This window comes from Globicephala melas, chromosome 14, assembly GCF_963455315.2.
Source record: "Globicephala melas chromosome 14, mGloMel1.2, whole genome shotgun sequence".
NCBI classification, from domain to species: Eukaryota; Metazoa; Chordata; class Mammalia; order Artiodactyla; family Delphinidae; genus Globicephala; species Globicephala melas.
In genome coordinates this window covers 39425505-39449831 of record NC_083327.1, presented here as the reverse complement: position 1 = coordinate 39449831, position 24327 = coordinate 39425505, and the positions used below count along the sequence as shown (strand labels likewise).

Here is a 24327-nt window from a genome sequence, read left to right as displayed (position 1 = left end):
CAGCTGTGTAGGAGCCTGAAGGTCTACACTGTGACAATCACACCGACCCTTGGCCCCAATCACTGCCTCTACAAGGAAAAAGGCAGTGCCACCAAAGTGTCAAGCTTTTATTGTTCCTCTGCTCTGTCTACTTCCTGCTGCCCCAGGAGCCCGGCTGGCTGGGACTCTGAGCCCAGGTCCTGGGCCTCCCTTGCCCTTCCCAGCACATGCTGGAGCTCAGCTCGGGCCCGACACAAGCCCTTGGCCTCCTGCACGTGGAAGAGATAGAATGCACCCGCCCCCAGCACCAGTCCTACACTGGGGGTCCAGAGCAGTACAGCAACTTCCCTGATCTCTCCTCCAGCCGCCAGGGCACACAGCAACGCCAGGAGAAGAAGCCCTAGACCAATCACGTAGCCAGCGATGGTGGCCCACCAGCGACCTTGAGCCATGCCCTGGTCCAGTTCTGTCCAGGCCTCCCGTAGCACACTGATCAGCGGAGACCTCTCTGCTGGTCCTAGAACAAAGCGGGACAGTGGGGAGGGAGAGTGAGGGTCTGAGGGAGGGATGGGGCTGCCCCATGGGGAAGGGCCAAGGAAAAGGATGGGGCTGACTCACCATGGGTAGGGCTGGGGTTGTGCTGGGGGGGGCTGTGTCTCACACATAAAGTAGCCATCAGCGCCTCATGATCGGAGAGGGGGCTGCCGCCGTGAGGCTCGTGGCCTGTAGTAGTTCTGAGAGTCTTACAGAAGATGTATAGCCCAGACACCGCCTAGAAAAAGAGCCAGAGAAATTTCTGAGAGCGCCTTTCGCAGAGAACCAGTTCCTGGCTATCCCATTCTCCAGCCGCCACTGATAAAGACTAGACTAGTTGGACAAAGAATCAGCATAGGCTGATATGCCATGAAGAGAGACAGAGACTGAAGGCACATTGCAGGGAGACGTCTGACCTTATAAAGCACGTAGTCAATACGGATACCCAAGGGGAACTGCTCTAGCTCCTGCCGGTTGACGTAGCAGTTCTGCGGTACCATCGTACAGCCTTCTTCAGGGCCCTAGGTGAAGAGTGGGCTTGAATGAGGATGCAGGGGGAAGGAGGAGGGAGAGAGGCTGAGGGTGTAGGTGGGGAAATAATCAGGCAGGTCCTCACCTTGAAGTCCCGAGTCTCCAGATAGGCATCCTGCAGTCCCGTCCACTCCTTCAGCAGGCGGAAGCCCAGGTCCTTTGGGTGCAAGTTGAGGTCCCCACACAATAGAACCACATCAGCTTTCTTGGACGTGTGGCTGGGGGAACCAAGATGGTAAGGCAGGAACTCTTCCCTCACCAGCTCTGCCGTAAAAGTAGGGCCTTAGCCACCCTCAGTTCCTGGACCCCATCCCACTTCCCCTGTCAAGCCCAGGCTCACACACTGGATGAACTGGGCCAGTTCCCAAGCTTGGGCCACACGATGTGCTAGGTAGATGTCCTTCTGTCTATTGTACTCGGCATGGAGCTGAACAAGATAGAGGAGATAATTGCAGATGAGACTGAGGGTCCCAAGGGCAGGAGTAAATCAAGCTTGCATCTGTCACTTGGCACGATGCTTGGTAAAATATGTGTGAACCTTGCCTACTGGCCTTGGGAGATCCTGCTGCCACGCCTCACCCCAAGGCAGCCTGGCTAAAGGAGGAGTCCCATCTTCTCCCTCCCAGGACCAGGACGCCTGTCCCAGCCTTAAGCACTGCCGCCCTCACTCACATGGGTCACGTAGGCGTTGAGCACCAATCCACCCAGACGGAGCACCAGCAGCCCCACGGCCTTCCCACAGAACCAGTCACCGTGGTGGATCTGTAGGCAGGAGGGGGCGGGAACTCAGGGCACTGCTACCCTCTTTCTGCCCATCCCCTGCAGCCCTAGGAAGGCCACCTCCTTTACCATGTGTCACAGGGCGGCGGGGTGGGGAAGGGACGTGGAAGAGGTCAGAGGTCAGGCTCACCATGTAGGGGTAGCCATTGAGGGTGAAGACGTGCTGGGTGAATTCCTGGATTGGGTGTTTGGAGAAGACACAGAGACCACTGCCAATGATGCCACTGAAAAGCCAAGTCCTAGTCAAGAGCCACAAAAGCAAGGAGAGAAATACCCAGCCCCCTCCCCCTCCCTCGTCTCCCAGCTCTTATCAGCTACTGTTTCTCCCTCTGCTGCTGGTACCACCCCAGATCAAAGCTCAAAGAGACGGCATTTACGTGGGCGGACAGGATGGCCTGATGATAAATCTGATGAGCTGAAGAGCTAGGTCTTCCTCATTCCACCTTCTCCTGCTCCCACACTCAGAAGAGAGGGCGCTGGGGCAGAGGGAGGCGGGCGCAGGAAGCACGGGGAAGGGCTGGCTGGCAGGGCCCAGGGCCTCCAGCTCTGAGATCAGGCTTCGGGGCCAGTGGGCTTCTCACCTCCTGAAGTAGTGTGCTGCTGGGTAGGCGGGGAGCAGCTTCTGCCTCAGGTACTGGAAGTCCTGCTCTCTCCACACCTGAGGGGAGGGGTGACGATACCTGCCGGTCCTTCCCCCAGGGCGGGAGCCCCCGCCCGCGCCCCAGCCGCCCCCACTCCCGCCGGGCTTCCACACCAGCTCCGCGCGGCCCCACCTCCTCCAGGAGAGCTAGGTCGAAGCTCTCCCTGTTCAGAAAGTCTCCCAGGCGCTTAACGCGGTCGGCCCGGTGCTTGCTCAGGTAGGGAATGCCCCTGAGGACGAAAAGCGCAGGGGAGGTGACGGCTGGGGCCAGGCGCGGGCCCCGGAAGTAGGGGTTGCCCCGCACCCCGAGGGTGTAGGGCAGGGGAGCGCCGTGGGCTGGCTGTGCGAAAGGCCTTCTGCCTCTGGCGAGGGGTACGGCGGCCCCAGACCCGGGTCGGCGGGCGCACTCACCAGCAGTTGAGGTTAAAGACCTTCAGTCGCAGGGAGAAGTTGGGCTTCATGGCAGGGACGCTCGGCGGCGCGGGACGGCTCGGCCTCCGCAGCGACGGTCGCGTTGGGGACAGCGGCGGGCGGGCGGCCTTCCCCGCGGGGAACCGCGCACAGGTGCTCGCCCTACTCCCGCTCTCCCGGGAAGGCCGCGGCCCCGAAGTGCCCGCGCCCGGGGACTGACTCCCGCGTTACCCGGGCAACCGGCCGGCTGGCCCCAACCTGGCTGCGCGGCAACCCGGAAAGGCGATCTGCGGTGAAATCAGGCGCTGACTGGAGGCGACTACCGCGCTGGAGGACCCTGGGCTTGGGGTCCCAGAGGAGGTCCGTGGATGGGGGGGGCGGCGGCGGCGAACCACGCTGACGCACGCTAGGCGTGGGGTCCCTGTTCCTTTTCTCCGAAGCTCGTCGCTGGTGGCGGCCGCCCGCGCGCCCTCTCCAGCTTCTCGAACGCCTCAACAGCAACAGGCACAAAGTTGAGGAAAGGCCGGACCTTCGCCGACCGCCCCGCCCCCGGCCCCCTCCTTCCGGCGAGCGGCGGGGGCGGGGCCGCGCGGTTGCCCTGGCGACGCGCTATGTTTGTGAGCCGAAGAGTCCTTGCGCGCAGCCATGGCGAGCAGCTCGCAGACGCCGCCCGAGCAGCCGCTGCAGGTGAAGGTGGTGGGGCTCTTCAAAAGCTCCAGCTTTCAAATTGCGAAGAGCGCCGCTGAGGTAACCGCGAAGAAACCACAAGGGCGGGAAGGCCCGTCCCGCTTCCGAGTCGTGCGCCTCCTGGTGGCGGGGGTCGAGGTTCAGGGAGGGGATGTGCCGGCCGGGGTGGGCTGTCTCTGGATGGATATCTGCGTGCAGAGGGCGAGGGCCGGTCCAGGCGGGAGTTACACTTCGAGAAGGGCTACCTTTAAAGAGAGATCCGAGCGAAGGAATCGTTCAGAACCTTTTTGGGAATAACACACATTTTATCCCACGTTAATTTTTTTTTTTTTGCGGCACGCGGGCCTTCCTACGTTAATTTTTAACTGAAATTATAGATTTTAAAACTTTGTGAAAAAAAAGTTACCATATAACTAGCTGATTTTTTTACAAACTCCTTTCCCAAGTGATTTTTGAAAACTATTCATTCGGGGAGGGTTTTTGTTGTTTTTCTTTAAAGTTTCTATAGCAGTCACTGCATTCCAGTTGAATTAGGTGCTTATGGGATTTCTTAACAAATGACCCACAAGTGCTTTGGAAACTACAGACATTTCTTTGTAAACATGCAGAACAATGTAAAATGAAAAACACTTTAAGTAACTGGAAGAATTAGGCAAGGTCAGTAATGCCGCAGCATTCCTACAACCCGAATGCAGGAGAAATGTAGAAGTGTATAAAATGTTGAAATGTAAAATTCAGCACTTCTTTGGGGTTTGCTCCAGAAATGCTGTTGTAAGATTATGCCAAGCTTCTCTCCTTCAAAACCCCAATAGGCTCCAGGACAATGCCTTATTCATGTCTGTACCTCCCAAAGTACCCAGCTGGATACTTGAAACAAAATGTTCCCAAATAGAATTAATCTTAAGAAATTCCTAACTTCTTACCTGCTCCAAGTCCACAGAGTTACAGTCTGAATTTAAATCAAGTCAGGAAATAGTGACTAATTTGTGAAATAGGTAAAGTTTACATTAAGATGAAGAGAACAAGTGATAAGAAGTCTGTGAAAATGATACATGGATCATTAAAAGAAGTAGAAATTATGGACTGTGTTAGCTGGGCTGATAGGATCAGCAAAGTTATATGGCTCAAATTGTATTTAATAAGTGTGAGGGATTTTTTTTCTCTTGTTTTTCTTAGCTCCTTTTCTGAAGGCATATGTTTTCTCCACACTGTAGAGAAGACGTTGGCATATTTTTTTTCTGTAAAGTCCACATATAAAATTATTAGGCCTTTGGAACCATAGGTTCTCAGTCATGACTACTCAACTCTGTCCTTGTGCAAAAGCAGCCACAGACAGTATGTAAATGAATGGTGGTTTTCCAATAAAACTTTTATTATGGACACTGAAATTGGACTTGCATATAATTTCACAGGACATGAAATGATTCTTCTTGTGATTCTTTTTCAACTGTTTAAAAATCTAAAAATTATTCTTAGTTCTCAAGTCTTACCAAAACAGGCAGTGGTCCAGCTTTGGCCTGCTGGCCACAGTTTGCCAACCCCTGTTGCAGAGGACACTAAGTCAAGCAAACAATGTCTTTATTATATTAATAATGTTAATTTTCACTTTCTTAAGTTTTGCCTACCATAGCTCTATTTGAATATGAAAATATATGAATGTAAATTCAGTTAGTTCTGTTAATAAAGGATCCTTGAATATATTTCCAACATGATCACTTGTGAGCAATCCCTGATGCCTAATTAACTGAAAGATTTAGATTTATAAAGAGTATTACATAATGTAGTCCCTTCTGGAACAAATTATGAAGAAAGCATGATTAAGTATGCTTAATTTGAAAACTATTGGGCTTATTAGTTATTCCAGATGGTCCCTCAGAAACAGCAGTCATCCTGTATGACTGCCTCAGACAGAGCACAGACGCTGGAATTGAGAAAAAGGACACATCAGCTGTTGGTTGGGTACAGCAGACTAAGAAGGAAATGGCCAGATTGCTGTTGCCCTCTTCTGCTACCCCTGGTCCCAAAGCAGGGTACACTCACATCCTGGCTTTCTCCCCCTTGGACTGTCCACCCTGGGTGAAGCACGCCAAGTCAGTGTCCCCTTAGACCACAACAGAAGTGGCCAGATGACACTTTTCCCTTGTTGGTCCATTTACTTCTCAGACTTGCTCAGAAAGGTGATGCCTAACTGTTACTGCCTCAACTGTCTTCCCTTGCTTTAGGAGGAGGCAAAGTGTAACATAACAGGAACCAAAACTTTTTTTTTTGACAGATGTTGTTAACCAGTAAGAATTTTCTCTGATTCCTATAGACAAAACAAAATACATTAAGTCAATACATGCTTAATGTCTAGACCAAAACACATTTAATATTTACTTCTCTTTTTCCCAAGGGGTATAACCACAACAATATCCTTTTGGTCATTCTCCATATGTCAGTGAATTAAAGCAATAACATTTATTTTAGTTAAAAGTATCCATAGAGGGGCTTCCCTGGTGGCGCAGTGGTTGAGAGTCCGCCTGCTGATGCAGGGGACACGGGTTCGTGCCCCGGTCCAGGAGGATCCCACATGCCGCGGAGCAGCTGGGCCCGTGAGCCATGGCCGCTGAGCCTGCGCGTCTGGAGCCTGTGCTCCGCAACGGGAGAGGCCACAACAATGAGAGGCCCGTGTACCGCAAAAAAAAAAAAAAAGTATCCATAGATCCACTGAGGTTTAGTAAGAGTTTAATTTAGGGAAAAACTGGTCCTAAAAGAACATGGCAGGTCACAAAACTATTGGCATAAACTCACTTGTACATTTGTTTATGCAGTTGCTATGTGTGGATGGTCCACTATGTACCAAATACTGAGGCCAGTGGGAAACTAAGACATAGTCTTTGCCCTCAAGGAGCTTATTCTCTTCAGATGAGAGACCAATTAGTATGGACTGGGGAGGGACTTACTGGAGGTAAGCACAGGGGCCTCTGGGAGCTGGCGAGGGGTATCTAAGCCAGACTGTGGCTTGGGTGTATGTTGCATAAAACTTCCTGAAGACCCCATAAAAACTGGGGGGAATGATTTCTACTTTAAAAGAGAACTTACTCTAAAATAATTATTCTATTTTGAAACCTAGAGTCTGAAGAGTAATTATCCATCCAAATTTGAAGACCCTATAATAGTTCCTGTTCAAGAATTTGCATGGGATCAATATCTACAGGAGAAAAAAAGGGTAAAGGATATTTGGGGTGTGGGAAATGAGCCAAGTTTTGCCTGATTTATTTACATATGCATTGGTTTGGAAAAACTGAAGCAGTAATTTTGATACAACTAGATTTTATTTCTCTAAATTACGTACTTTTCCTAAATTATTTCAGTCATTTTACCCAGCTGATTTTAAGAAAGAGTCAAACATTTACAGAATTTTCTTTTGGAAAGCATGTGATAAAGGTAAGTTTTAAACTCTCAGTGCTGCTATTTACTCCTGCCGATGGCTACCCCTCTTTCCCGGCATATCACTTACTTATACTTCCTGTGACACCCGGGCACTCAGGTTACTGTGGCCTGGCACTCTTTTTGGCCCTAACTCTGGAAGGTTTCAGTGGTGTCCAGCACAGATATAGCCCGGGAGCATGTAGGGTTGCCTAGGGGAGCTCTGATGGTAGGCGCCAACTTCCCACAGGGTAGCCGTGTCCTAATGGACGCTTCCTTCTCTGCATTCTCCCCCCTAACAGTACCCTTGGAGAACTCCAGACCCTAAGGCTGGCAGAGCTTATCCAGGGATGGCAGATTGGTTTCCTCTTGGTGCCATCCCTGATTAACTGGTAGTGCTGCCTGGAACATGTGGCATCCTGGCTCAGATACAGCTCACGTTGGGGGGCAGACTAGAATGGGTACGCCTCCTGCTTGTCACCCTTGGCCTAGTCCTGTGGAGAGTCCCAGTCCTGGCTTCCCTGCCCAACCGCATCTCTCAGTGGCTGAGGAGATCCCATTTCCCCTGACCAGAGCAGTTTTGATTGTCCTGTGCTAGATTGCACAAGGATGTCCTGTGATTTACCATGCAGATGGTGCTGCTTTACTTCACTCTCTGCTCAGTCACATGAACGGTGCAAGACTGAGTCAGGAATACCGTATGTTAAGTCTCATACCATTTTCACAGCCACAGTACATTTTCATTATATAATTCAAACAGAACCATAACAAACACTTACCTATGGTGCTTATTATATGCCAGGCACTATTCTAATGACTTCTATAAATATTAACTCTAATCATTACAACAACTAGGGTGACCAGTGGTCCTGGTTTGCCTGGATCTGAGGGGTTTGCTGGAATGCACGAATTTCAATGCTAAAGCTGGGACGGTCCTAGGCAAATTCAGACAGTTGGGCACCCTAACGTAAAACAATATGTTTTTCTTCATTTTTATCATCAAACTTCCTAAACTGCCTATCGTATCGTGCTCTCCACCTACAGGAGAGCCATGATTTCATGCTTCGTGGTTTGCACCCACTCCTCTTCCGTATTCCCACCATACTCTGAAACACTGGTGTGGATTCCATTCTGCAGTTTCTGACCCTTGTCAGCCTGAGTTGCTAACCTTGAGCTGTTTTGTGTTCTCTTCCTTCTGCTTTTCTCATGGGGCCTGAATGAGGCTTCCTAGGTCATCAGTGCTGCTTCTTCCCACATATCCTTAACTCCTGTCTTTCTTTTCTTCCTTCCCCCTCCTTCATCTCCTGGATACTTGCCACCTTAACCTCTTCTTCCTCTTCAGGCCAGCTTTTTGTTCTCCTTTCACATAAGCATTGTCTTATGTTATACATAGTGCTTCTTAGCACATTTGAGGTTAGTTTGCACTGGCCTCAGTGCCTCAGTATAATGTAATGCCAACCATGAGGGATGGCTTCAGAGCCTTTGGGAAGGCCCTTTTTCCCCCTCCAAAAAAAGGCAACATCATACATCTTAGTGCTGGAAAGCCCTAGAAAACATCGGGTCCAGCCTGCTATCTTAAGGCAGGCGATGAGGGCTCCTCATGTATAGAAGACACCCAGACAAGGCACGTAATTTTCAGCCTCCGAATAAAGTGTACCTGCTACTGCATTTCTCCTACCAGGCTAGCTAAAATATCCACAATTAAACTTTCCCTCCCCTTTTTAAAGTTTTGTGTCCTGTAAAATGTGAGAACCCTGATGAGTTTCAACATTCCAGGGAGTACTGACCCATAGGCTCAGCGATTGACAGTTCAGCATGAACAAGTTTAGGAAGTGAGGAGTCTGAAGCGAGCTCCTCCTGAGAGAAGAGCGGGGAATGGAGCACGCTGGCAGCTGAAGGCAAACCGTTCCCCAAACCGGCGTTTCTCCAAGTGCGGTCTCCAGACCAGCCGCAGCAGCAGCGTCCCATGGGATGTTGTTAGAAATGCAGATTATCGGGCCCCACCCCAGAATCAGAAACTTGGGGTGGGGCTCAGGAAACTAATTCTGACTGCCCACTAAAATTGGAGAACAGCTGTCCCAGATGATGCATGGCTTTGCCAGGACTGGCACCGGGTAATAACAAACCAGATCTACTCAGAGGCCACATTATTCAGTGGCCACACACTGAGGGTTAGGAGGTTGGCTGGCAGTGCTGTATGGATAAAAACACCAATGCACTTCATTCTTAGGGGCTTAGGGCTTAAAAGTGTTAAGGAGGGACTTCCCTGGTGGTCCAGTGGTTAAGACTCTGCACCTCCACTGCAGGGGGCACAGGTTTGATGCCTGGTTGGGGAACTAAGATCCCACATGCTGCGTAACCAAAAAATAAATAAATAAATTACTTGAGTTAAAAAAAAAAAATTGTTATGGAAGGTGAGTTCTCTTCCTCACGGCCCCTGGTGTGCCCCGCAAACTGCTGCTGGCCCTCAGGAGGCATTTCCTCACCTGGTCTGATTTCCCTCCATCAAAAAAGCGTTCTTTCCATCCTTCCCATTGAAAACCATGTCTTATTTAGGACCCCTAACCAACTATGCCTACAGTAAAATGTGCTTCAGAAATGAAGCTAAAAGATTGCATTTTGTTTTCAAATTAATATAACAAGTATGCTATGCACACAGACTTTTATTACCAGATTACCATCTATTTTCTAAGATCGTACCATTTTAAAGATCACTGTTAGGTCATTCTTTGATTTCAACACCATCAGAGTCTTGAAAATGTTCTTAAATTCCCTTTGAGAGCAAAATTCTGAAAGACGGCAAAAAATATATTTTAAAGATTCAGTCCTAGGGTTGATTCAAGCTCTGGCTTGTGGGTTTAGCTAAGTTCCCCCCCCATCCCTACCCCCAACCCCCACTACATTTTTTTGGTCCTTTTCCTTTACAGGAACTTAAGAAAGAAATCTGGGAATATTCTTCCTATGTGATGTGTTTTATTAACGATCAGCTCCTGGGTGATGCACTTGATCTTCAGAAATGGGCCCACAAAGTGTGGGATATAGTTGATTTTAAGCCTCCTGCACTTTACGAAGCACTTACTATGGATTATTCTGCCAAATTCTTAAGAGACACGAAGGCAAGTTGCACTAATTTTTTAAAGGAAAATAGTGGAATCTTTGAGCATTTACATTGATTGACCATTAATTACTGATAACCTAGCAAAGGGAATATAAAAGAGTAAGAGACTAGGTTAAGTTCTCAATGACCTTATGATCCAGTTGCAAAGGATTCATGGCAGGGTTTGGCTTGGTGGTGTGTAAAGCAAGCCTATCTCACAGCAGGCAGATGGCACCGGGAGAAGATCATCCCTGTTCAAACATTTCTACTCCCAGCTAGAAGCGTATATGCATTAATTATCATCTATTTAAAAATATTAAGACCTTCCCCCTCAGAGAAGGTCAAGCCTATCCTTCATTCACCTTTAGCATGAAATATTTTAATTAATACTTTCTAACACCTAAGTGACAGCTACTGCACTAGAGAATGGCAAGTTTGAGAAGGTGATGTTTTAAAGCATGACACATAGTTGTCAAGAGCAGGACTAGACAAGCTATGGCACTGGGGAGGTTTCCAATGGCAGAGGACAGCTAGGAAGCGTGAGGTCCAGAGAGCAAGAGACAGCCATCAGGGTGGAATGGCAATAGAGGTAAAAGTATGTAATTTTGCTCAGAAACCTTGTAGCCAACAGCTACCACATGCTGAAAATTATTTCACGCCCATGGTGGCCTGTGCCTACATAAAGACCCAGTGCTAGGATCTGAGTTGTGCAAAGGCAAAGACCTTGTCTCGTTCACCCTTGTTCAACCACTGACTTGAACAGAATCTGAAACACTGGAGGTGCTCAGTGAATATTTTGTTGAATAAACAATGCACTTGGAAAATGCTTGAAACTCTAGGGTGTGGCGAGGAAGTTAACATTCATAGCAGTTCATTCCCAAAGGGTCAGGAGTCTAGAAGTACATGGTGTACTCTGGGAATGGCAGGGGACAGCAGGGAGGCCAGAATTAGTGGGAAACGACACTGGGAAAATGAGAATCAGTCAGGATTCTTGGTGCCAACAGTACAAGCTGTTCTAACTAACTTGAGGAGAAAAAGTATGTATTAAAAGGATGTTGGGGGGGCTTCCCTGGTGGCTCAGTGGTTGAGAGTCCGCCTGCCAATGCAGGGAACACAGGTTCGTGCCCCAGTCTGGGAAGATCCCACATGCCGCGGAGCGGCTGGGCCCGTGAGCCATGGCCGCTGAGCCTGCATGTCCAGAGCCTGTGCTCCACAACGGGAGAGGCCACAACAGTGAGAGGCCCACATACTGCAAAAAAAAAAAAAAAAAAAGGATGTTGGTAACCTCACAATTGACAGGAAAGCTGGAGAACCAGCTTTGGAAAGCAGGCAGGAACCAAGGGAGACCTGGCAGCAGGAAAACATGGCCAGAGTCATGCCCCAGGAATGTGCAGCCAGGATGCTGCCATGGGTGCCCAATGGCCCTAATGCTGCCTTCACCAAGCATAACTTCTCAGCTCTCCTTGGGTCTTTGTCACTTCCTAGACATCTAAGGCCCCGGGCAGGAGCACCTGACTAGTTGAGCCCAGGTTATATCCCCACACCCTGGCTCACACGTAGCGGGGAAAGAGAGGAGGTTCTCCGGAGGCTGGTGCAACCTTGTGAGGAGTTTCTCAAATAGGAAAGGTGCTTAGATGTTTAAAAAAAACAAACAACAAACAAACCCCAAAACCAGATCCACTAGAGAAAGGTTGAACTTACTGTCCACTCTTAACCAGTTAGTTAGATTTCATCCAGAAGGAAGTAAGCCAACAGAACTTTTCATCAAGAGTATGACAACATCTTCTTTGGTGTTTCAGAAAAAATTTTAGGGCTGTGACCAAACAGGGTACAGTGGGGAAAGCTTGGTGGCAGGGCGGCCATTTGGAAATCTGCTATAATAGTGTGAGCTAGAAATAATGACAGCCTGAATTAATTAGTGGCAGTATGGAGAGAGGACCCAGATTCCGGAGAAAATCCTTGGATTTTTTGCACAGAGGCTAGATTTTTTGTGCTGAGTAAAACCCAGGGACTTGTTTACTTCTGGTTTGGAACGATATAGCAGACAATTAGGTTTGGCTGCTAGGTGACATTATCTTGTGTCACAGTCACTCTCTTTTCATTAGAATTTTTAGAATTATCTACTCTTAACAACCACATAAAGATAATATATTGATGCCCAGGGAAGTTTAATGATGTCTGAATGCACTCACTCACTTCAGAAATCAATTATGACTTGCAATATGTCCTTTTTCCTCCTAAGCCTATGAAGTTTACTATACTATGCCTCTTATTCTAAAGTTATAATATTCTTTTATAATTAAGAACTTGTAGTACAGAAGCTTAGAGGCACAATTAATTATAATAAGTATGGATGTAATACTTCATTCCTGGATGCCAGATATTACAATACTATTTCAGTCTTTTAATTTAAAAAAAAGCTTAGAGCGACATAAAATAATGATAGTGATACAACTAAAAGTGATTTCATTTATGCCTCCTAGACTCTTAAGAAATAGGGCAGGGCAAATTATGTACTTGTTAAATCAGGCAGCATTTTTATATATGAGAATGGTGCCTAAGAGTTGAAATGTATTCCATTAGATGTGTTCTGCTCCCTAAATGAATGCTACTGTGATGGACAACAGTGTTTTCACTTTGATGCCTCTTTGTAGGGCTAGACAAGGGCTCACAAATGTTAGTTGTCTCTACCAGAAAGTATGTCAATTGAAAACAAGAGCTGGGGGTATCTGGGAGTATGAGGTCATGAATGAAATAACTCAAAAGCACATCATCCTCTCTTTCCTACCCCTGGTATGGTACCTCCTATTCATATAGTGGCCTTATTTTCCTGCTCAGAAAGACTATGGCCTGGCTCTGCTCAGCTAATCTGTGCAGTCTCTGAAAATCCAGAACACACAGTAACCAAATCCATGGGCTCATGTTGGATCTTTTCCCAGAATTACTCAGGAAAGAAAAGAATTCCCAGTCTGCTGCTTTTTCCAGAGGGAATGACCAGTGTTCCTTTCCACACCCAGTTTGTGATGCAGTGGATATATAGGCCATGTGCTGTCAGTCTTGTGTGATAGGTTAATGTGCTTCAGAGCTTTACCACTTAAGGGTTTTAAAAAGCATGTTATTTAGGTAGTAAAATTTTGGTATAATGAAACAAACATCCTTAAGTCATTCTTTTAATTTTGCTGTTACATTATCTACTGTTAATGCTGTCAATCATCTTATCACTGAAAACATTATTCTATTATATTTTTGGTCATTTCTAAAACTTTCTGCTAAAACACTGACCTGCATTACCTTCTTCTCTCTAATTTTAATAGCATGATTTTGTGTTCTTGGACATTTCTATTGATTTTTATCCAATCGGAAGATTGATTTTTGAGGTAAGAGGTTTTTGGTTGTTGTTTTTTAATAAGTTGGGGGGAGTGACAATCTCTGTCAAAATGTTAAGTTTTTAATCTATGAAACCTTTTCTCTTTATTTTTAGCTGTATTGTGATGCATGTCCCAAAACATGTAAAAATTTTCAGATCCTGTGCACAGGAAAAGCAGGGTTTTCCCAAAGTGGCATCAGGCTACATTACACAGGTTCCATTTTTCATCGAGTGGTACGGAATGGTTGGATACAAGGAGGAGGTGAGTTTAAAAGCTTAAATACAACTTAGTTGCAACATTAAATCAAAATGTCCAAACTTTTGTTTATCTGCCTTTGTGAAATTCATACAGAATTAGATATATTTAATATTAGATGTTACATATATATTTAAAGGATGTTTTATATGGCCAAATGATGAATTAAGATATTCATACTTTTTAAAAAAATTCCCTGATTTTTAAAATAAACAAATCTAAAGTGTGTCACCAGGAATATTCCAGGTTAAAAAGTAATACAAGCAAGTAGGATAGAGCAGAAGCAAGAAGAACTACAATCCTGCAGCCTGTGGAACGAAAACCACATTCACAGAAAGATAGACAAGATGAAAAGGCAGAGGACTATGTACCAGATGAAGGAACAAGATAAAACCCCAGAAAAACAACTAAATGAAGTGGAGATAGGCAACCTTCCAGAAAAAGAATTCAGAATAATGATAGTTAAGATGATCCAGGACCTCAGAAAAAGAATGGAGGCAAAGATCGAGAAGGTGAAAGAAATGTTTAACAAAGACCTGACCTAGAAGAATTAAAGAACAAACAAACAGAGATGAACAATACAGTAACTGAAATAAAAAATACACTAGAAGGAATCAGTAGAAGAATAACTGAGGCAGAAGAACGGGTAAGTGACCTGGAAGACAGAATGCTGGAATTCACTGCCGTGAAACAGAATAAAGAAAAAAGAATGAAAAGAAATGAAGACCAAGAGACCTCTGGGACAACATTAAATGCAACAACATTCACATTATAGGGGGTCCCAGAAGGAGAAGAGAGAGAGAAAGGACCTGAGAAAATATGTGAAGAGATTAGAGTCGAAAACTTCAGTAACATGGGAAAGAAAATAGCCACCCAAGTCCAGGAAGTACAGAGAGTCCCAGGTAGAATAAACTCAAGGAGAAACATGCCAAGACACATAGTAATCAAATTGACAAAAATTAAAGACAAAGAAAAATTATTAAAAGCAACAAGGGAAAAACGACAACATACAAGGGAACTCCCATAAGGTTAACAGCTGATTTCTCAGCAGAAACTCTACGAACCAGAAGGGAGTGGCATGATATATTTAAAATGATGAAAGGGAAGAACCTACAACAAGATTACTCTACACTGGCAAAGATCTCATTCAGATTTGATGGAGAAATCAAAAGCTTTACAGACAAGCAAAAGTTAAGAGAATTCAGCACCACCAAACCAGCTCTACAACAAATGCTAAAGGAACTTCCCTAAGTAGGAAACACAAGAGAAGAAAAGGACCTACAAAAACAAACCCAAAACAATTAAGAAAACAGTAACAGGAACATACATATTGATAATTACCTTAAATGTGAATGGATTAAATGCTCCAACCAAAAGACACAGGCTTGCTGAATGGATACAAAAACAAGACCTGTATATATGCTGTCTACAAGAGACCCACTTCAGACCTAGGGACATACATATTGAAAGTGAGGGGATGGAAAAAGATATTCCATGCAAATGGAAATCAAAAGAAAGCTGGAGTAGAAATACTCGTATCAGATAAAATACACTTTAAAATAAAGAATGTTACAAGAGACCAAGAAGGACACTACATAATGATCAAGGGATCAATCCAAGAAGATACAACAATTATAAATGTATATGCACCCAACATAGGAACACCTCAATATATAAGGCAAATGCTAACAGCTTTAAAAGAGGAAATCAACAGTAAAACAATAATAGTGGGGGACTTTAATACCTCACTTACAGCAATGGACAGATCATCCAGACAGAAAATTAATAAGGAAACACAAGCTTTAAATGACAAAATACACCAGATAGATTTAATTGATATTTATAGGACATTCCATCCGAAAACAGCACATTACGCTTTCTTCTCAAGTGCACACGGAACATTCTCTAGGATAGATCACATCTTGGGTCACAAATCAAGCCTCAGTAAATTTGAGAAAATTGAAATCGTATCAAGCATCTTTTCCAACCACAACACTATAAGATTAGAAATCAGTTTCAGGGAAAAAAATGTAAAAAACACAAACACATGGAGGCTAAACAATACATTACTAAATAACCAAGAGATCATTGAAGAAATCAAAGAGGAAATCAAAAAATACCTAGAGACAAATGACAATGAAAACATGATGATCCAAAACCTATGGGATGCAGCAAAAGCAGTTCTAAGACAGAAGTTTATAGCGATGCAATCCTACCTCAAGAAACAAGAAAAATCTCAAATAAACAATCTAACCTTACACCTAAAGGAACCTGAGAAAGAACAACAAACAAAAGCCAAAGTTAGTAGAAGGAAAGAAATCATAAAGATCAGAGCAGAAATAAATGAAATAGAAACAAAGAAAACAATAGCAAAGATCAATAAAACTAAAAGCTGGTTGAGAAGATAAACAAAATTGATACACCTTTAGCCAGACTCATCAAGAAAAAGAGGGAGAGGACTCAAATCAGTAAAATTAGAAATGAAAAAGGAGAAGTTACAATGGACACCACAGAAATACAAAGCATCATAAGAGACTACTACAAGCAACTCTATGCCAATAAAATGGACAACCTGGAAGAAATGGACAAATTCTTAGAAAAGTATACCCTTCCAAGACTGAACCAGGAAGAAATAGAAAATATGAACAGACCAATCACAAGTAATTAAATTGAACCTGTGATTAAAAATCTTCCAAAAAACAAAAGTCCAGGACCAGATGGCATCACAGGTGAATTCTATCAAACATTTAGAGAAGAGCTAACACCCATCCTTCTCAAACTTTTCCAAAAAACTGCAGAGGAAGGAATACTCCCAAACTCATTCTACAAGGCCACCATCACCCTGATACCAAAACCAGACAAAGATACTACAAAAAAAGAAAATTACAGAATAATATCACTGATAAATACAGATGCAAAACTCCTCAGCAAAATACTAGCAAACAGAATCCAACAACACATTAAAAGGATCATACACCATGATAAAGTGGGATTTATCTCAGGGATGCAAGGATTCTTCAATATATGCAAATCAATCAATGTAATACACCATATTAACAAATTGAAGAATAAAAACCATATGATCATCTCAATTGATGCAGAAAAAGCTTTTGTCAAAATTCAGCACACATTTATGATAAAAACTCTCCAGAAAGTGGGCATAGAGGGAACCTACCTCAACATAATAAAGGCCATATATGACAAACCCACAGCAAACATCATTCTCAATGGTGAAAAACTGAAAGCATTTCCTCTAAGATCAGGAACAAGACAAGGATGTCCACTCTCACCACTATTATTCAGCATAGTTTTGGAAGTCCAGCTACGGCAATCAGAGAAGAAAAAGAAATAAAAGGAATACAAATTGGAAAAGAAGAAGTAAAACTGTCACTGTTTGCAGATGACATTATACTATACATAGAGAATCCTAAAGATGCCACCAGAAAACTACTAGAGCTATTCAGTGAATTTGGTAAATTTGCAGGATACAAAATTAATGCACAGAAATCTCTTGCATTCCTATACACTAACAATGAAAGATCAGAAGGAGAAATTGAGGAAACAATCCCATTCACCATTGCAACAAGAAGAATAAAATACCGAGGAATAAACCTACCTAAGGAGGTAAAAGACCTGTACTCAGAAAACTATAAGACAGTAATGAAAGAAATCAAAGATGACACAAACAGATGGAGAGATATACCATGCTCTAGGATTGGAAGAATCAATATTGTGAAAATGACTATACTACACAAAGCAATCTACATATTCAATGCAATCCCTGTCAGATTACCAATGGCATTTTTTACAGAACTAGAACAAAAAAGCTTAAAATTTGTATGGAAACACAAAAGACCCCAAATAGCCAAAGCAATCTTGAGGAAAAAAAAAACGGAGCTGGAGGGATCAGACTCCCTGACTTCAGACTATACTACAAAGCTACAGTAATCAAGACAATATGGTACTGGCACAAAAACAGAAATATAGATCAATGGAACAGGATAGAAAGCCCAGAGATAAATCCACACACCTATGGTCAACTAATCTATGACAAAAGAGGCAAGGATATACAATGGAGAAAAGACAGTCTCTTCAATAAGTGGTGCTGGGAAAACTGGACAGCTACATGTAAAAGAATGAAATTAGAACACTCCCTAACACCATACACAAAAATAAACTCCAAATGGATTACAGACTGAAATGTAAGACCGGACACTACAAAACTCTTAGAGGAAAACAAGGAAGAACACTCTTTGACATAAATCACAGCAAGATCTTTTTTGATCCACTTCCTAGAGTAATGGAAATAAAAACAAAAATAAACAAGTGGGACCTAATGAAACTTCAAAGCTTCTGCACAGCAAAGGAAACCATAAACAAGACGAAAAGACAACCCTCAGAATGGGAGAAAATATTTGCAAATGAATCAACGGACAAAGAATTAATCTCCAAAATATATAAACAGCTCATGCAGCTCAATATTAAAAAAACAAACAACCCAGTCAAAAAATGGGCAGAACACCTAAATAGACATTTTTCCAAAGAGGACATACAAATGGCCAAGAGGCACATGAAAAGCTGCTCAACATCACTAATTATTAGAGAAATGCAAATCAAAACTGCAATGAGGTATCACCTCACACTGGTTAGAATGGGAATCATCAGAAGATCTACAAGCAACAAATGCTGGAGAGGGTGTGGAGAAAAGGGAACCCTCTTGCACTGTTGGTGGGAAATGTAAATTGATACAGCCACTATGGAGAACAGTATGGAGGTTCCTTAAAAAACTAAAAATAGAATTACCATATGACCCAGCAATCCACTACTGGGCATATACCCAGAAAAAACCATAATTCAAAAAGACACATGCACACCCCAGTGTTCACTGCAGCACTATTTACAATAGCCAGGTCATGGAAGCAACCTAACTGCCCATCAACAGAAGAATGGATAAAGATGTGGTGCATATATACAATGGAATATTATTCAGCCATAAAAAGGAACGAAATTTGGTCATTTGTAGAGACATGGATGGACCTAGAGACTGTCATACAGAGTGACGTCAGAAAGCGAAAAAGAAATATCGTATATTAAGCCATAGAATCTAGAAAAATGGTACAGATGAACAGTTTGCAAGGCAGAAATAGAGACACAGATGTAGAGAACAAATGTATCGACACCAAGGAGGGGAAAGCAGGGAGGCGGGGGTTGTGGTGGGATGAATTGGGAGATTGGGATTGATATATATGCACTAATATGTATAAAATAGATAACTAATAAGAACCTGCTGTATTAAAAAAAAATTCAAAAATTAAGAAAAAAGGATAACATTTTTTTAACCAAAAGATAATTTTAAATGCTCACCTAAAAAAAGGTGTATGTAGAAAATACAGTGCTTTTAAGAAACATACTAAAGGTGGGAATTTGAAAACAGAATGAAAGAAAAACAGCTTATTTCTCACCAAAGATGTTACATTGTTACAACTGCAGTAAGATCTAAAGCATTTTGGTCTGCATCTTTGCTTTCCATTCAGGTCAGTCCTTTGGCTTTACACAGACTAGGTGCCTGATTAGCAGCACAAAATTCAATTTTGGAGGCTTTTTAGGAGATATCCCATAGGGAGCAATCAGGCAGCAATTTAAAATTAATTGGCTTAGTGTGGAAGGCGATTTGCTTGAACTTGATGAAATATGCAGGGGCTTAAATTAATAATGTTTCATTATTTTTCTATAATCTGGAACATTCTGAGGCTGATAAGGAGGAAAATGTAGATTTAATCCAAGTATCTTGTATGTAAATCAACTGTTTTTCCTCAGTTTCTCTAAGATATCACCAATACTGTTTTCTAACCTTATTATTTTTCACTTTATATAGTATTCATCTTCATATGTCAATATACATAAACACATAAAATGTTCAGGGTCTGCCTAATTTTTCATCATAGTGCTATGCCAATTTAATTAATTTCCCATTGGTGAACATTTAGACTGTTCTCCATTTTTTGTTAGTATAAAACAATCCTCAAGAGGGCCCATATCGGGACTTCCCTGGTGGCGCAGTGGTTAAGAATCTGCCTGCCAATGCGGGGGACATGGGTTTGAGCCCTGGTCCGGGAAGATGCCACATGATGCGGAGCAACTAAGCCTGCCCCCACAACTACTGAGCCTGTGCTCTAGAGCCCGCGAGACACAACTACTGAGCCCGCGCACCACAACTACTGAAGCCCACGTGCCTAGAGCCTGTGCTCTGCAACAAGAGAAGCCACTGCAATGAGAAGCCCGTGCACCGCAGCGAAGAGTAGCCCCTGCTCACCACAGCTAGAGAGAGGCCCGAAGCCCGAAGAGTAGCCCCTGCTCACCACAGCTAGAGAAAGCCCGAAGCAGCAATGAAGACCCAACGCAGCCAAAAAAAAAAAATTAATTAAAAAAAATAATTTAAAAAAAAAGGGCCCATATCAGTGTCTCCTGATACTTAGTTCAGTGTTGACTCTGATGTGTTGGGCTTCCAGAGGCTGTGTTCTTCTTTGTTTTGCTTTTGGCTAGACCTCCCCTCACCGCTGTGAGCCCCAGAGCAAAGTTTGGGAAAAGTAGGCCATGTTACTTGTCTATTTATTTGAAGTAAAATTTCCAAATAGTAAGTGTATAGGTCTCAGGTCATGGTTTCAGATCACAAGGCAGGGATGTTTAAGGACAGTTTGCAAAAGAAATTCTGGTTACTAAATTCAAATCCAAACTGATACATACAAGTTGTACCATGCTGGATAAGGCACTTGTCATCTCTGAATAAGTTTCTTAATCATAATTATAATATCACAGGTTGTGGTGAGGATTCAATGACATGGTATATTGAAAGTGCCAAGCTTTTTAAGTATTCTCTTCCTTCAGATGTCAGATTCCCACAGGGCTGTGAGTAGAATTTCGGAGTACAGGAGCTAAGTGTGGTTTGGTGTTGTGCCTTAGGATGCTTCCAGGCACTATTGCTCGCCCTTTGGGACCAACAGGCCCCACACAGCCGTCCTTCTCCCCCCAAGCCCATCTCATCTTCTGACCTCTCCCTCTTGCTCACTCTGCTCCACACATTAGGCTCCTTGCTGTTCCTTAGCACATCAAGCATATGTGTGCCCTGAGGTCTTTTGTCGTTTCTTTTGCCTGAGATATCTACACCCAGCTATTCCTCCATGTATGCCCTTGCATCGACCCCTGATCTGTTTCTGATTTTTGCTGAGTTTATCTCAGCAGGGACTACATGACCACCCTATTCAAAAACTGCCACCTTCCTCTTCATATACCTCTCCTCACCCCCTTCTCTGCTACTCTCCTATCCCCTTACCCAGCTTTATTTTTCTTCCTAGCACTTTTCACCACTGGACATACTATTAATATTTCTTTGTTAACTGATTTATTGTCTGTTTCTTTTCACTAGAATATAAGTTCCATGTGGGCAGAGATTTTTATCTATTTTGTTCAATGTTATATCCTCAGGTTGGAGAACAGTGCCTGGCATATAGTAGATGCTTTTTAAGAATTTGTTAAAAGAATGAATGAATGAATGGATAGTTAAACAGGAAATATATATTCTGTTCATTTCTGAAGTATGAAGTTAATGAAGATACCAAGTTATGAAGCCACTTTGGCAGTTATTAAGCCTCTTTGTGGCTCCCATAGCCCTACTGCCTTTAGAAGGATCTCTTGAGATATAATTTAATACATTTTATCATCATCATGGTCATCAGAATGATGGTAAAGATGATAATGAGAGGATACATTCCATAAGTGTGTGATGCTGCACAATAATAATGGCCACTAATGAAGGAGCATGACACTCTGCCAGGCACCACACCATGTGCTCTCCCTACATGACTGCCTTTAACCCTCAGAACTACTTGGGAGGCACTTCCCATTATCCCTGTCTATATAGATGAGGAAACAGTTTTGGAAAAGGTAACCAACATCAAGATTGAAATCAAAATCATCTGACTTTGAAGTTTACTTTTAACCACTATTCTGCATTGCTGAATTTGTTGCCAGAAGTATAGAAATATTAGATATCCAAAGCTGAATTCAAGGGGGTGGGTTATGGACACAAAAAATATTAAATACTGATTGAAATGGTGTCAATATAAAATATTCACCTGGGAGATCTAAAGCAAAGGGCAAGAGTAATGGCAGGTGTTAGAGACAGAGGGCAAGGGAGTGTCACTGGTATTTACATAAGTTGGCAAGGGAGGGGAATCACCTGGGCAGATTTGCCTGAGCTGAAGGAACTGGTGCTAGAGGACATTCAAGTTCCACACATCTGGATTTAGCCTGGGGCTACTGCAGCAGGCTCCTGAGAATAGCCATAGGCTGGGGGTGAGTGGGAGGGTGGGGGCAGAAGTATCAGGCAGAGTAGTTGGAGACTTAAGGTTTATCAGTTAACTTCTGAACCAGCTTTATGAATAGTATAATTTAAATGCTATATGCCCCTGTCCTGCATAAATTCTCTCCCCATGCTTGCATCAGATTTCTTTAAAATAGCACAGACTCTTTTATTATAAAGTACTCATATTGAGTTTAAATGGCACAGTCCTTCAACAGTTATTTATTGCGCACTATTCAAGGAGGGTGGTCTACAGAGCTGAAGGAAGTAAAGGGGGTGATGGGGAAAACACAGACCTCAGAGACCTCTAGTTTCATTAAAGCTAGCTTTGCTTCCCTGGTAGCTGTGAATTGATAAAATAACTTGTGCATGGAGGATTTTTATAGTAGGATCATTGCCTAAGCCAATGTATGCATATAATGCATATCATGTGAAACAAGTCCTATAAATATCATTTTTAAAAAACCTCATTATATTACGAAGGAACTTCTTTTCTAAAATACCAGATACATGAGTTATATCACCATAGGGCAAGGAATAAAAATTTGAACATTAATTCTTTTTAGAGTATCTATTTTTATTCTTGCGTTAAAAAGACCTTACTGTTCCTATTTCATCCTCTCAGCTTAATCTTTCCATTTTTCTGAAAAGCAAGATGTATCATGGAATAACTTGTGAAATAAGCAGAATTTATATGAACACACACTCTTTAAATCGTGACCACAATTATAATTTAATACTTCATCATTTCAAAGGTTTTGCATTAAATTTAACTTATTTCAGAGTTATGAGGGGAAAAAATGGGATCATAAATGTAAAACTACTTACAAAATACAAGTGAAATCATTATAGAAATATTTTCATGGTATAGATATTAAACAATTAGGTAACTTACTCTAGTTATTGTTGTAAGTGGAATCATAAAGCATTCTTTCCCTGCCATTACTGTATTTTCTTTTTTAGTCTCAGAATGTTAATGTTTATTTATTGCTGTTTCTCAGATATAGTTGCTGGAAAAGGAGATGGTGGAGAGTCAATTTATGGACCAACATTTGAAGGTATGTATCTTTAAATTTTGTCAGTCACATTTTAATTGATTATTCAAATTTAACAGGACTGGATGATTTCACAACCCCAAATTAGATAGTGTTTGGGGTAATATACTACAAGTACACATACTAAAAGTGGGAATTTAAAATAGGGTAGGTGGGAAGGCATCCCAGTCCAGTTCAGTACAGCTTTGTACATAAAATTTTTCACTTGCCTAATTATGTTATTTCTTTAGGATAAGTTTCTAGAATTAGGATTGTAGGGGTAGAAGGGAATTTATATTTTTAAGCCTTGTACTTTGCCATGCTCACACTTAGAATTGGTACCTTGATAATCATCCTACTAAGACTGCTGTTGGGGATTCTGGAAAGATGATAGTGGTGGTGGCATAGTTCTTTAATTTTTTGAAATCCCAACATAAATACAGACCAAAAAAATTAGATAGGAAAACTAAAGACCCATGGATAACACAACAAAACTAGGTGACAAGGTATCTACATGAATTCCAAATATAAACAGGTAAGGACAAACTACCAACAGCCACAAAATCTGCATGGTATCAGCATGTATGTGAGAGAAAGCAGGGCATCTGACAGAGCTGAGAATATAGAACTCCACAATAGGCAATAGCAGTTGAGTGCACGGAGCCCCTCATAAGGCTTGAGGAGGCTGGAGCAGTCTAACCTCTGCGAACTCTCAAAACCGATCTGAAAGGCCTCTCTTTCAGGAAGGAAGAAGTGCTGGGAATGGAATAAAAATTATGCAGGTATCGGGACAACAGTGATAAAGAGGGAAAGGCAACAGAGTCAGGAAATCTCAGAAAGCAAGTTGCCACACAGCTGAACAACACATGAAAATAGCAGAAGAGGGAACTTTGTGAAGTTAGGAAAACTACCTTCCTTCTAAAGCCACACCTACTTCTAAACATTGAGGAATACTAATTTTACATAAAACTAAAGTTGCATTAAAAAGCAGCAGAAATTTTCATGATTATTTAAGAAAAAAAAAAAAAGAGCACAGTAACATCGCTACAGATAATGAAAGTACCCTAGAAAGAAGGCTCACAGAACAGAGCAAAACTGTAACAATTTCAAAACGAGCTAAAAGACATGAAGACAATGATATAAGACAGGAAAGAACTCATAAATCAAAATGAGGAAGCTTTAGACATGAGGTTACAGAACTAGAGAAAAGAATTAACAATAAAAGAAAATTTCAGAAATGAACA

The 24327-nt window shown here is 42.9% G+C and overlaps 2 protein-coding genes across 5 annotated transcripts in view; one reads left to right on the top strand and one right to left on the bottom strand.

The window, feature by feature from the left end:
- Positions 1 to 70: 70 nt before the first annotated feature.
- SMPD2 (sphingomyelin phosphodiesterase 2) overlaps positions 71 to 24327 on the bottom strand; it is a 53482-nt gene continuing 29225 nt past the window's right edge. For both annotated transcript variants that reach the window (XM_060283499.2, XM_070043445.1), the window contains 10 exons: positions 2876 to 3807; positions 2598 to 2694; positions 2406 to 2482; positions 1955 to 2048; positions 1717 to 1806; positions 1389 to 1471; positions 1130 to 1262; positions 930 to 1034; positions 598 to 751; positions 71 to 496 (listed from right to left, as the gene is read on the bottom strand). In XM_060283499.2, the coding sequence (XP_060139482.1) occupies positions 108 to 496; positions 598 to 751; positions 930 to 1034; positions 1130 to 1262; positions 1389 to 1471; positions 1717 to 1806; positions 1955 to 2048; positions 2406 to 2482; positions 2598 to 2694; positions 2876 to 2925 (1272 nt within the window). In that variant the 5' untranslated portion in view covers positions 2926 to 3807 and the 3' untranslated portion in view covers positions 71 to 107. The remainder of the gene's footprint in view (positions 497 to 597; positions 752 to 929; positions 1035 to 1129; positions 1263 to 1388; positions 1472 to 1716; positions 1807 to 1954; positions 2049 to 2405; positions 2483 to 2597; positions 2695 to 2875; positions 3808 to 24327) is intronic.
- Positions 2913 to 24327, top strand: part of PPIL6 (peptidylprolyl isomerase like 6) — a 34973-nt gene continuing 13558 nt past the window's right edge. Inside the window, exons 1-6 of one of the 3 annotated variants that reach the window (XM_060283502.2) lie at positions 2913 to 3622; positions 6675 to 6770; positions 9898 to 10086; positions 13382 to 13444; positions 13591 to 13696; positions 23051 to 23107. In XM_060283502.2, coding sequence (XP_060139485.1) covers positions 3521 to 3622; positions 6675 to 6770; positions 9898 to 10086; positions 13382 to 13444; positions 13591 to 13696; positions 23051 to 23107 — 613 coding nt within the window. In that variant the 5' untranslated portion in view covers positions 2913 to 3520. Of the gene's footprint in view, positions 3623 to 6674; positions 6771 to 9897; positions 10087 to 13381; positions 13445 to 13548; positions 13697 to 23050; positions 23108 to 24327 lie in introns of all 3 variants that reach the window. The other 2 variants (XM_030882867.3, XM_060283503.2) reach the window with 2 other exon arrangements.